The sequence below is a fragment of the Saccopteryx leptura genome, chromosome 2 (assembly GCF_036850995.1).
Source record: "Saccopteryx leptura isolate mSacLep1 chromosome 2, mSacLep1_pri_phased_curated, whole genome shotgun sequence".
Classification (NCBI taxonomy): Eukaryota; Metazoa; Chordata; class Mammalia; order Chiroptera; family Emballonuridae; genus Saccopteryx; species Saccopteryx leptura.
The window spans coordinates 347,358,477-347,369,863 of NC_089504.1; the positions used below are offsets into that span (position 1 = coordinate 347,358,477).

The window sequence follows — 11,387 nt, forward strand, 5'->3', positions numbered from 1 at the left end:
ATTGAGGGAGGCACCAGATAAGCAGACTGCCCCTTCCCTACCCATTCTCAATTCAACCAGTGTTCAGAGCCTTTCTCTGTCCTACCCTCCCTACCCAGAGGCTGCCTGGCTTAAAACTCACCAGAGCTGAGCCAGAAACGGTAACAGGTAAAATGATGAGTGAGGACTTAAGCAGGGGCCTTTAAGAGGGTGCCTTGGCCAGTTTCCTCTCCAGGCACATGTGTTTTCTCTTGTGAGTATGTTTGAAGTCTTGTGATAAAATTTTGAGGGAAGGGACTGAGAAAAAACAAGCAGAATAAAATATGGCCCAATATCACTTAAAAAAAAAAAAAAAAGCACTTACTGTAAAATTGGTTTTCTACATGGAAAAATGCACACCCAAAATCAGTTTCAGTGGATTACAGAGTTAAATGTGAAATGCAAAAGTTAAAATTTATACTTGAATACATAAGTAAATGGAACAACAAATTGAAGTTTCCTTCTCAAATCAATAAAAAAAATTTTAAATATTTTAAAAAATTAAACTTTGAGAAATGTTTATATTAATGACCTTAGGGAAAAGACTTCTTAAGACATAAAAGTTAAAAGAATAATAAATTCAACTACATTTTGAAAATAAAATCCCCCATGGGCTTGACCGGTGGTAGCGCAGTAGATAAAGTGTCAACCTGGGACACTGAGGTCCCACATTCAAAGTCACGAGGTTGCCAGCCTGCAGGTGTGCTCATGTTCACATAGTTGCTGACTTGAGCCCAAAGGTCACTGGCTTAAAGCCCAAGGTAGCTGCTTGAGCAAGGCGTCAAGACATGTACAAGAAGCAGTGAACTAAAGTGACACAACTATGAGTTGATGCTTCTCATCTCCCTTCCTGTCTCTCACAAAAAGAAAAAAAAAAAAACTGGCCACGATGCTCAAGAATAGCTATGTATTTCCCAAATCTTTAAGACTGCAGTTTCAAATAAGCACAGTGGTTTGAGTTGAATGGTCTTTTGGAGGCTTAGTGAATAGTTATTTGCCCAAACTTAATTGGAAAAAAAAAAATCCAGCCAGATGTCTTGCTCTAGTCTCTAGGCAGAGGACATTTCTCCAAGAGGACCATACCACCAAGAAAATTGAGCAAGCATTAAGTATGCATACCTTTTAAAATGAATTTGCAAGAAAGGAAGGGGTGAGTAAAGCTTGAAACACAAATTAATTTACTCAGTGTTTAGCAACACTGCTTGGGGCAAAAACACATCCCGTATTGCCAGATTTTCCTGCCTCCCAGCCTTGGCCAGCTCAGCTCATCGGGGAGGTGTGTCCCAGGCTCCAGCAAGTGCTGCTGCTGAGCAGGTGTGAGCCTGGGTGCTGCTAGCTTCCTCCCCAAGGGAGGGACACAGGACTGCGTGGCTCTTCGCCTGGAGCCTGGGGAAGCAACGAGGGTTTTCTGGAAAACACGGTCCCAGAGAGCCAGGTTGGCATCCGTCTCCTCTTGCAGCAGGGCATCCCTGGGCCTAGGTCAGAACCAGGTAGTAGCCGTCTGGATTCTGCACTGAAAGTAGTAAAAAGGGCACCAGTAGGATGAAGCTGGCCCCTAACCACCACTACTGTGTGCACCAAAACCTGAGCGGCCAGCGGCTCATCTGCCACACCCAGGTGTTCTTCCAGCCCTGCCTCAAATCCCTTTCTAGGAAGCCTCCCTGTGTACAGGAGGGACGGGGCGGGTGGGCGTCCCAGCAACCAGAACTGCCAGCTGACTGGGCACCAAGCTCCTGCTCTCGTGTATGATTATTGCAGGTTAGGTGGGGCAGACAGAGGGGACCTTATTCCTTTGTAATAAACTCCTTAACAAACTGGGGCATTCTTTTCACTCGTGCAAACACATTCATTCGGCTGCGTTTTTCCTATGCAGTAATAAATAGCTTCTTTTAGCTATATGAATCTCTGTCCCTTTGACACGAAAACTGGCATCTCCTTCTGAAACCCCTACCTTTCTTCACCGCAGCCACAAAGTAGGATTCATCCTTAAGATTCTGAACCACCTGCAAGGGAGAAGGGGTAACTAAGACAATTTCATTCTTAGAGTCAAACAGAATAAACCAGGGTAGGGAGAGGGAAACTGATGCAGGCCATCTTGGAGCCTTGTAGGGAACCGCCACCCCTTTACCTGGTCGCTAAAGAGAATGAGGATGCCCCCAGGGCCCTGGTGGAAGAGGCGGTGAATCTGATTGGCTGGGAGGGCTAAGAGCTCCGCCAGTTTCCCCATCAGCTCTACCACACTGAGTTCATCCAGAGAAATCTCTTGATAAAAGCCTGGGGTGTGGGCAGCACAAGGGCAGGGAGTCAGTGGAGGAAGCATGTCCAGAGGGAGCCCCGGATGTCAGGAGGATGAGAGGGCGTGGTGACAGCCTTGTGGAGCACATGGGAGGGGTGAGAGAAAGGAAAAAGGCTTAGAAATCCATGTAGTCTTTCCTATTCCTCATCTTTGGGGTGGCCACAGAGTGAGGGGAGCCCCCAGTTGAAAGAAGAGATAGGACATTACATATGACTGACTGAAACCCAAGTACAATAAGAAGATTATAATGTTCTAATCCCATATACTAATAGATTCACAAAGTCAGATGAGGTTAGGGAGAGAACATAAAATAAATCCAGGAAGACATCCTGGAAGGAGAGGACTAATCTGGTTATGAAAGGCAGGGGAATGCTAAGGATGGCATCCTGGTTCCGGGGAATAGGGGAATAGTGGAGCATGGCCCTCTCCCCAGGCTGGAAGAGTTTTCACGTGGCCACACCTGAATTTCTTCTAGAGAGAGAAGCCAGAACCTCACCTGAGTCAGGGTTCTTGGGAACCTCGTCTTGCTTAGAGGCCTCTTGAGCCACATATAAAGTCAGCCGGTGACGGATGGGCCTGGGCCAAGAAAACAGTCTACATATCAGCCCTTCTTAGCGGAACTAACAGCTCCCACTTGGAGCCCCCGTCCCAGGGAGAAACCCCGCCTCCTCCCAGGTCTCCAGGGAGAGAAGTCACAAAGCTGTTCTTAAGCATTTAATGAATGCTGGATCCTGGGGAAGAGAAGGTGAGACAAATCTAACTCTGTCCCAGAAATTGAGTGACGCAGATGGGATGACTGCAGAAAAAAGAGGTCGCAGGAGCCTAACATTTTAACCCCACCCTGTCAGCCTGTTCCGTGACCTCGGGCAGACCAGGGTCTTTTTTGGGCCAGCGTTTCTTCCTCTGTAAAATGAGTGGCAGAATTGGACTTTAAGGTGCCTCTCGACTTGAATATTCTATGAGACATGACTACTAACTGAATCGGTAGGTGCCACTACAGTGGGAGAAGGGGACCCGGGTCGGCAGCGCCCAGCACCTGGTTCTAAGAGTGTTGAAAAGGCGGATCCCGTCGGCTGTCCCACATATCTGGATAAGGTCCTGCCGGGTAAGCTTCAGCAGATCGGTGCCTGCAGAGGCAGACAGGGTCAGGTTGAGGGCAGAGGCCTGGGATCAAGGATGGCAAGGGACACAGTCCAACATTAGGCTACAAGTAGCCTAAATCCAGAGAGTCAGGCTTAGATTCAAACCCCAGCTTTGCCACTTGCTAGCTGTGTATCCTTGGGCAAATTATTTAACCTCACTAAACCCCATCCTAAAGGGGTAATAATGAGTTATACAGAATAATACAAGAGAAGAGAATCTAGCAAGCATGATGCCTGGCAACTCTTAGTCCTAAATAGCAGTCAGTTGAAGGGCACACAAAAGCCAGGACAGAGGCAGGCTTACTGCTGAGTGTCCCACCCTCAGTCCCCTATAGAGGAGTCCCTGCAAGAGGCCAGCCTCACCGGTGAAATTGGCTAGTAGCCGGCAGTAGCTGGAGAACCGGTGCCGATGTAACCACTGCTGCGTCTCTAGGATGGAGGCTCCAGGGTTCAGATCCTGAGGCAGAAAGAGGGTGGTCCAGGTAACACCATGGCCCCAGGGACTGAGAACACAGGAAAGGGGAAACAGCTCCTGCCCTTGGTGGGCCCCAAGTCTGAGAGGGGAGGTTCATTCTGCAGGTGGGAGGTGCCCGGTCCCATCAGGACGTTTTGTGATCTGTGGCCATACCACATCTGTCCACCGGGGGGCAGGACCACCTTATTCTGGAGCGTGAGATCAGGCTGCTGAGAAGGCTTTGGGATTGTGGATGGGGTGTTGGAAAGGAAAGACTCACTTCAGCGGGGCTGGCCCCCAAGGTGTCCAAGATGAATGGTGGTGAGCAGCAGAGCCTTGGGGGTGGAGGGTGGAGCAGAGAGTCGGGCTCTGCAGAGCCTCGCAGCCCATCTCCCTTCCCACTTGCCCTTCCTTCCCAGGCCTGCCCTGGGAGCAGCTCCGGCCAGGGATCATTGCACATGTTCCCTAGAGGTGCAGCCTGAGCCCCTCAACCCTGTCCCTCCCGCGATGCCTGGGCTGAGATCTTTTCTCTGCACTCTCACCCAAAAGGACTGAAAGGAGGTGCTCATCCCAACTCACCTGTCTGGGGACAGGAGCTTGCAGGAATGGGGGGAGGTCAGAGTCAGAGGGCTGAGAGGCGGGTAGGGCCCTGCACTGGGCTCTGGCCACGGTGAACACTGTGGACAAACAGCAACGTCAGCCTGAACAGTCTGAGGGCAGCAGGGACTGTCCCTTACCTCCCTCCACAGACATGAAGAGCTGACAAGGGGCCTGCCTTGGTTCCTGCCCTAGGAGTCCCGGACAAGTGTGTTGAGTTTCCACACAAAGGAAGAGCGTGACCAGCCTGTAGGTCTGGTTGGGGAAGATTGGGAAGGCTTCCTGGAGGAGCTAGCCCGAAACAGCAGCAGGACGAGAGGGGCTCCAGGCAGAGGGAGCAGAAGTGAGGTGGCAGCAACGGCAGGGCACAGTAGAGGCAGCCTGGGGGGGTCAACTCCTGGAAGTCTTGGACAACAGATGGTGCATTTTGTTTATGCCGGAAATGGGAGGAATCACTGGGAGGCTGTGATCATTCCGGAACCGTTGCAGCCCTTGAGGCCTCAGTTTCCCCAGGATCTGAGGGTCTTTTCTCTAAACCTCCCCTCCCATTCCTCCCGCCCCGACACACACCTCCACGAAGACTGTGCTCTCGTAGGCAGTCTGATACTTGTCCCTCTCATGCAGGGGCTGTTTCTCAATCTTCTCCCGGTCAGTTTTCAGTTTCCGGTCGGCTCCCTTGGGCTACAGGAGGGAGACATGCAAATCTCAGAGGCCACCTCTTCCCCTGAAGAGGGGCTCTAAGAAAGAGATCAAGCCCCATCCTTCTGTGCACAGAGAAGGAAAGTGTCCCAGAGAGGGGACCGCGGGGTGAGGGTCCACAGCAAAGCAGGGCCAGAATCCACACAGCCAGCCAGGCAGTGTGACAAACCCCGAGAGGGAGGGGAAAGGGGACCCAGTGCTGCCTGTACCTTGAACACCTTGATGAGGCAGCTAGCTGAGTGCAGGTGTTCAGGTGGAAGCTCCTTGTCACTGGGCTTGAAAGTGTCAATTTGGAGGCGGAAGGGGACACCTTTCTCTCCACCTTTCTTCCGAGGAGTGAACTCAGTGCTGATGCAGTGAACCTGAGGTGGAGAAGAAGCAAAGAGAAAGCTCTTTTTTTAGGGATTTCACTTCACCTGTCAGCCACTTTCCATCCCTAAGCAATGTCTAGTCTTCCTTTCTTCTTCTTTTCCAAGTGAGAGGAAGGGAGATAGCCAGACTCTCACATGCACCCTGACTGGGATCTACCCAGCAACCCTGCCTGGGGCCAATGCTCTGCCCATCTGGGGCAATGCTCACAAAGAAGCTATTTTTAGCACCTGAGGCAGAGGCTCTAGGGAGCCATCCTCAGAGCCTGGCCAATGTGCTCAAACCAATCAAGCCTTGTCTGCAGAAGGGGGAGAGAGAGAGAGAGAGAGAGAAAGAAAGAGAGAGAGAGAGAGAGAGAGAAAGGGGAAGGGAAGGGGGAAAAAAAGATCTGTGTGCCCTGACTGGAAATCAAACCCAGGACATCCACACACTGGGCCAGTACTCTACCACTGAGCCAACTGGCCAGGGCACAACACTTATTCTTAAAGTGTAACTTTATTAGGTTCTTTCCATTCTTCAAAAGCCTTCAGTGGCTCCCCAAGGTTATGGGATGAGAAGCAAATTTCCTACCCCTGGCATTAAAGCACCTTCAAGAGTCAAGTCAAGCCCTTACTGCATGGCTGCTCTCTCTCACCCGTAATGAGCCCCCTGACCCATCTAACCAGCCTATGCCCCAGCCCACCTGCAGAGCCCCCCTAGAATCTACTGGAAAGCTCTCATTGGTCACATCTGAGCCAAGACACCCCATTCCATGGTAGGGGTGCCAGTTAAATTTCCATTTCAGATAAACAACAAATCATTTTTTTAGTTTCAGTATGTGCCAAGTATTGCATGGGATATACTTATACTAAAAAATCTTTATCTAAAATTCAAATTTAGCCCTGGCCAGAGAGCTCGGTTGTTAGAATGTCGTCCCGTAGTGGAGAGGTTGCTGGCTCAATTCCTGGTCGGGGCACGTACAGGAACAGATTGATCTTCTTATCCCTCTCTCTCTCTTTCTCAAATCAATAAGTTTAAAAAAATTAAAAGAAAATAAAAATTAAATTTAACTGAGTGTCCTAGTCCCCCTGCCCCCCAAATCTAGCAGTGCACTCCAGGAAGCCTTCCTGGTCTGCCCCCCACATGGCCTGCAGCCTCTGGATTCCTCTTGGCACTAGGATTCCAAGAGCAAGTGGGGTCTGCCCCTCTGTTCACACCCCCTGCCCACTATAGTCCTCCTACAACTTTGCAAATGGGGAAACTGAGGCTCCTAGAGACCTGGACAAGGTCCATGCTAGTCGGTGGAGCTGAAATTGTGCCACATCTGCCTGATTCCTAGTTCAGGAGCTTAGACCAGAGTGGGCACTAAAAAAAAAAAAGGGACTTATAGGGGACTTTTTTTTTTTTTAAGCAAGAAAGAGAGATAAGCAGTATCAACTCCTAGTTACAACACTTTAGTTGTTCATTGATTGCTTCTCATGTACTTTGATGGGAGGCTCCAGCTGAGCCAGTGACCTCTTGCTCAAGCAGTGACCTTGGGCTCAAGCTGCTGAGTTCATACTCAAGCCAGCAACCTTGGGGTCTCCAACCTGGGAACCCAGCATCCCAGGTCAGTGCTCTATCCACTGCGCCACCACCCATCAGGCTATAGAGGCCTTTTTTTTTTTTTGTATTTTTCTGAAGTTGGAAACGGAGAGGCAGTCAGACAGACTCCCGCATGCACCCAACTGGGATCCACCCGGCATGCCCACCAGGGGGCGATGCTCTGCCCATCTGGGGCATTGCTCTGTTGCAACCAGAGCCATTCTAGCGCCTGAGGCAGAGGCCACAGAGCCATCCTCAGCGCCCGGGCCATCTTTGCTCCAATGGAGCCTTGGCTGCGGAAGGGGAAGAGAGAGACAGAGAGGAAGGAGAGGGGGAGGGGTGGAGAAGCAGATGGGCGCTTCTCCTGTGTGCCCTAGCCGGGAATCGAACCCGGGACTCCTGCACGCCAGGCTGACGCTCTACCACTGAGCCAACTGGCCAGGGCCTATAGGGGACTTTTGACAATACTGTTTGATTATAAAGGGTAATCTATTCAACATATAAAATGTGGAGAACATTGAAAAAATATAGAAGAATACAGGCATCTTGCATCACTCTACCCCTCAGAAGTACACTGTTGACATTCAAGTATTGTCTCTTCCTATCTTTGCTTTGAGCAAAAAAAAGGGGGGGGAAACCTGTGTATACATATACACATTTTTGTTTTTACAAAGTAGACATTAAACTTTAAATACAAGTTTGTAGCCTGCTATTCTTTTCTTATAGGAAAGCAGTCTTTCTTGTCATGAAATATTTCAGGGACATCACGTTGATGGCTACACAATTTCCATTGTAAGCCTGTACTAAAACTTATTTAAAAGTCCATTCTTCCAATAGGCACTTGGAGCATTTAAAGTATTTTATAGGATAAACTTCTTGAAGTGGAACCACTGGGTTAAAAGGTATGAATTTTAAATTTAATGCATTTTTCTCAAGTGCCGCTATCCCTACAGAGTAGGTGCACCAATCTGTGTTCTCAGGGTATGAGAGTGTCTGTTTCCCACAACTTCACCAATAAGAGGGTTTTGTTTTTAGTCTTTGACATTGTATATATGAAAAAAATTTTTAATTTATTTTTCAATTACAGTTAACATTCAATATTAATTTATATTAGTTATGGGTATACAGCACAGTGGTTCAACAATGATGTAATTTATAAAGTGATCCCCCAATAATTCAAGTAGACAGACACCTGCCATTATACATAGTTATTATAATATTATTGATTATATTCCCTATGCCATACTTTACATCCCCATGATATATATAAAAACTTAACTAGCATTTTTATGAGGTTGACCTATCTATACTTAGTACCCTTTTATAAATTGTCTACTTATATCCTTTGCCTGTTTTTCTATTGAACTATTTCTATTTTTATTTTTTTATTTTTTTATAGTGAGAAAGAGACAGGAAGGGAGAGAGATGAGAAGCATCAACTCGTAGTTGTGGCACTTTAGTTGTTCACTGATTGCTTCTCATAAGTGCCTTGACCAGGGGGGCCCAGCCGAGGCAGTGACCCCTTGCTCAAGCCAGCGACCTTGGGCTCAAGCCAGCGTCCATAGGATCATTTCGATGATCCTGCACTCAAGCCAGATGAGCCTGTGAGCAAGCCAGCGACTTCGGGGTTTCAAACCTGGGACCTCAGCATCCCAGGTCTATGCTCTATTCACTGCACCACTACCGGTCAGACTCATCTGTTTTTCTTATTGATATAAGAGAACTTTTTATATATCAAAGATATAACACATTAGCAAATATTTTTCCCATTTGGTGTCTTCTTTCACTTTTGCCTAGGTATTGCAAGCCACGACTTTTTATGAAGCTAAGTCCTGTGTTTTGTAGCTTCTTCCACTGCTTTAATGTTTAACAAGCCCTTCCCTATGGTGAGATCCAATAAACCTTTATCCATATTTTTTCCTTAAGGTGTTTTCTGTAATTGATTTATTCTTACTGTCCCCTCCCCCCTACCTGGCTGCTGCCACCCCCATCTGACTTCCAGCTTCTGACTCACCTGCAGGAAGAGGGAGGTCCTCTTGGTCGGGTCCCAGTGAAACTCCACTGTGTTGAGCTGAGAGGACAGCACCTGGGGTTCTATTACCCCCACAGACAGCGGCACATCTGCAGACACAGGGTGGCAAGCAAGGACCAAGTTTCAGCCCTCCCCTCCACAAGAGCTACCAAGCCAGACAGGGGCCCTCAAGTGTCCCTGGTTCCTCCCCGCTGACCGATGTCCAGGATGCGGTCCCCAGGCCGACTCCATCTCCACCCATCCAGCTGCTGCTGCTCCGTGTACTGCAGGCGCCGGTCATGGAACACCACACGCACCACGCTCTGCGGGCACAGGGGGCGCGGCTCATAGGTCAAGGGGTTCCTGGGCATTTGGGAACCAGTTCTTCCACCTGGGATAGGCCAAACAACCCACCCTCTCCCCAACCTTGCTCCCCACCTTCAGGGGGCATAGAACTTAGAATCACTAGATTTGTGTCCAGATGCCCACCTGCCCCTCACAAGCTGTGAAACTGGGAAGTAAGTTAGAGACCCTGAGCCTCAGTTTCCTCATCTGTAAAATAGGGGAGTTGATCCCTGCCTACTCTTAGTCATTCCACACATCTCTTTTCTTTGCAGCACTTATCAATTTGCGATTTGTAAGTCAATTTGTAATTGTATATAATCTGTGTAATTACATGTTTGTCTCACTCACTAGAATGCAAGCCCCCTGAGGAAAGTAACTACATCTGTCTCTTTACTGCTGCATCTCTAGCTCAGAGAACAGTTTCTGGCAATAAATGGGAGCTAAATGAATAATTTTTTGAAAGAAGTAATCATGTGCGTGGATCACCTATTTCTCAATCCCGGTTCTACTTATTGGCTGTTTCCTGAAAAATATTTAACCTCTCTGTGCCTGTTGCTTCAACAGTTCCTGCCCGTCCCTGTGAAGGTCAAATTAAAAGGTGGACTTGAGAGGGTGTTACTTGGCAATGACATCACAGCGATGGCGCTGGCTTCCCGCCCAGAGGGACAGTCATACCCAGCCTTCACCGGGCCTGGGAAGGGGTGCACGTACCTTCAGCAGCCAGGGCCCCGGGGTGGCGTCGCCCAGCTTGGAACTGCAGTGCATCTGCACCTCATAGGACTGGCCTACGAGAGAGGAAGGCTGTGTGGGAGCTCCACTCCGAAGGGCAGAGACGGTGCCAGCCTCCCAGCCCACCCTGGCTCAGCCCCCAGAGCTTGCTGCCCACTCACCCCTTTCCTTCCCGGGCCCAGCGTACCCTGGTTCAGGTAGGTGAGGGCCTCCTCCTGCTGCCTCACAGCCGGCGAGGTGGCTGCACAGAGCACATACCGGAGTGCGGGGCAGGGGGGCTCCGTGCCGGGGATGTTGGGCAGCTCCTCCTGCTTCAGGTAGGGCAAGGGCAGGGACTCCCTGGCAGGGAGAGGAGGGCATTGCCAGCTTTCTAGCTCTGCCCACCCCACCCCCTGTGGGAACCCTGACTCTTTCTGCCCACTTCTATCTCGGGGAGCCTCATTTCCTGTGGCAGGCACCCTAGCATTGGCCCGTTCCCCTCCTCTGGCCTCTGGGAGGCCGCCATTAAGATGCAAATCCCAGCTACTACCAAACATCTGGCATCAGTTACAACCCCAGGGCTTGCCTGATATTAAGTCAATGCCCAAAGTGTCCTGAGCAGGGGGTGGTCAGGGTGTTTTGAGATCTCCCTGGACCCGCTAAACCTCAGGGACATTTGACCACATTCCCATCCACAAAGGAGCTCAAGAGCAGGAAGCCCATTGCCCTCCACCAACAGATGACCCTCCCAAGTCCACCACAACTCCGCCCAGGGCCTTCCTTGGGGGCTGAGAGGAGAGGATTTGGCCCTTACCTGAGTAAGCCGCTGGGAGGCCCAGGGTACAATTCTCCAGGACTCGGCCACAGGTGCTCCAGCTGGTTGTGCCAAAACAGCATCTTGGAAAAGAAGCAGGTCCAGGTGTGTGACAGAGAGCTCAGCACTGGGGCGGACTGGACCCACTGGGCTGTCCACCTGGGGCCTGCCTCAGGCTTTATATATAGAAACAAACCCACTGAAGGGTAAGGTGAGGTTTGGGCTCTCTGATTGGCTGAGCACCCAGGGCTCTACGAATCTCTAGACCTATCAGGCAGCCCAAGGTGGGGGGAATCAAGAATTGGTGTCCCCAGGGCTCCCTACCAATCATTAACTTGAGGAGAAGATGGTGGTACAGCAAAACAAAGTCA

General features: G+C 49.8%; 1 protein-coding gene across 3 annotated transcripts; it reads right to left on the reverse strand.

Moving 5' to 3' along the window:
- Positions 1 to 1,183: 1,183 nt before the first annotated feature.
- Positions 1,184 to 11,148, reverse strand: LOC136393745 (transcription factor CP2-like protein 1). Of its 3 annotated transcripts, none has more exons than XM_066366383.1 (15): positions 11,017 to 11,148; positions 10,411 to 10,562; positions 10,206 to 10,279; positions 9,367 to 9,472; positions 9,153 to 9,259; positions 5,416 to 5,568; positions 5,078 to 5,188; positions 4,490 to 4,587; positions 4,191 to 4,245; positions 3,820 to 3,913; positions 3,351 to 3,441; positions 2,811 to 2,890; positions 2,147 to 2,292; positions 1,970 to 2,021; positions 1,184 to 1,493 (listed from the first exon to the last, which is right to left on the reverse strand). In XM_066366383.1, exons 1-15 carry the CDS (start codon positions 11,097 to 11,099, stop codon positions 1,351 to 1,353), a joined length of 1,545 nt encoding a protein of 514 aa, XP_066222480.1. In that variant the 5' UTR covers positions 11,100 to 11,148; the 3' UTR covers positions 1,184 to 1,350. The 3 variants fall into 3 exon arrangements, with proteins under 3 accessions (XP_066222480.1, XP_066222481.1, XP_066222482.1); XM_066366384.1 differs by having other exon boundaries at positions 1,350 to 1,531; XM_066366385.1 differs by lacking the exons at positions 1,184 to 1,493; positions 1,970 to 2,021; positions 2,147 to 2,292 and adding an exon at positions 2,308 to 2,388.
- Positions 11,149 to 11,387: the final 239 nt, after the last annotated feature.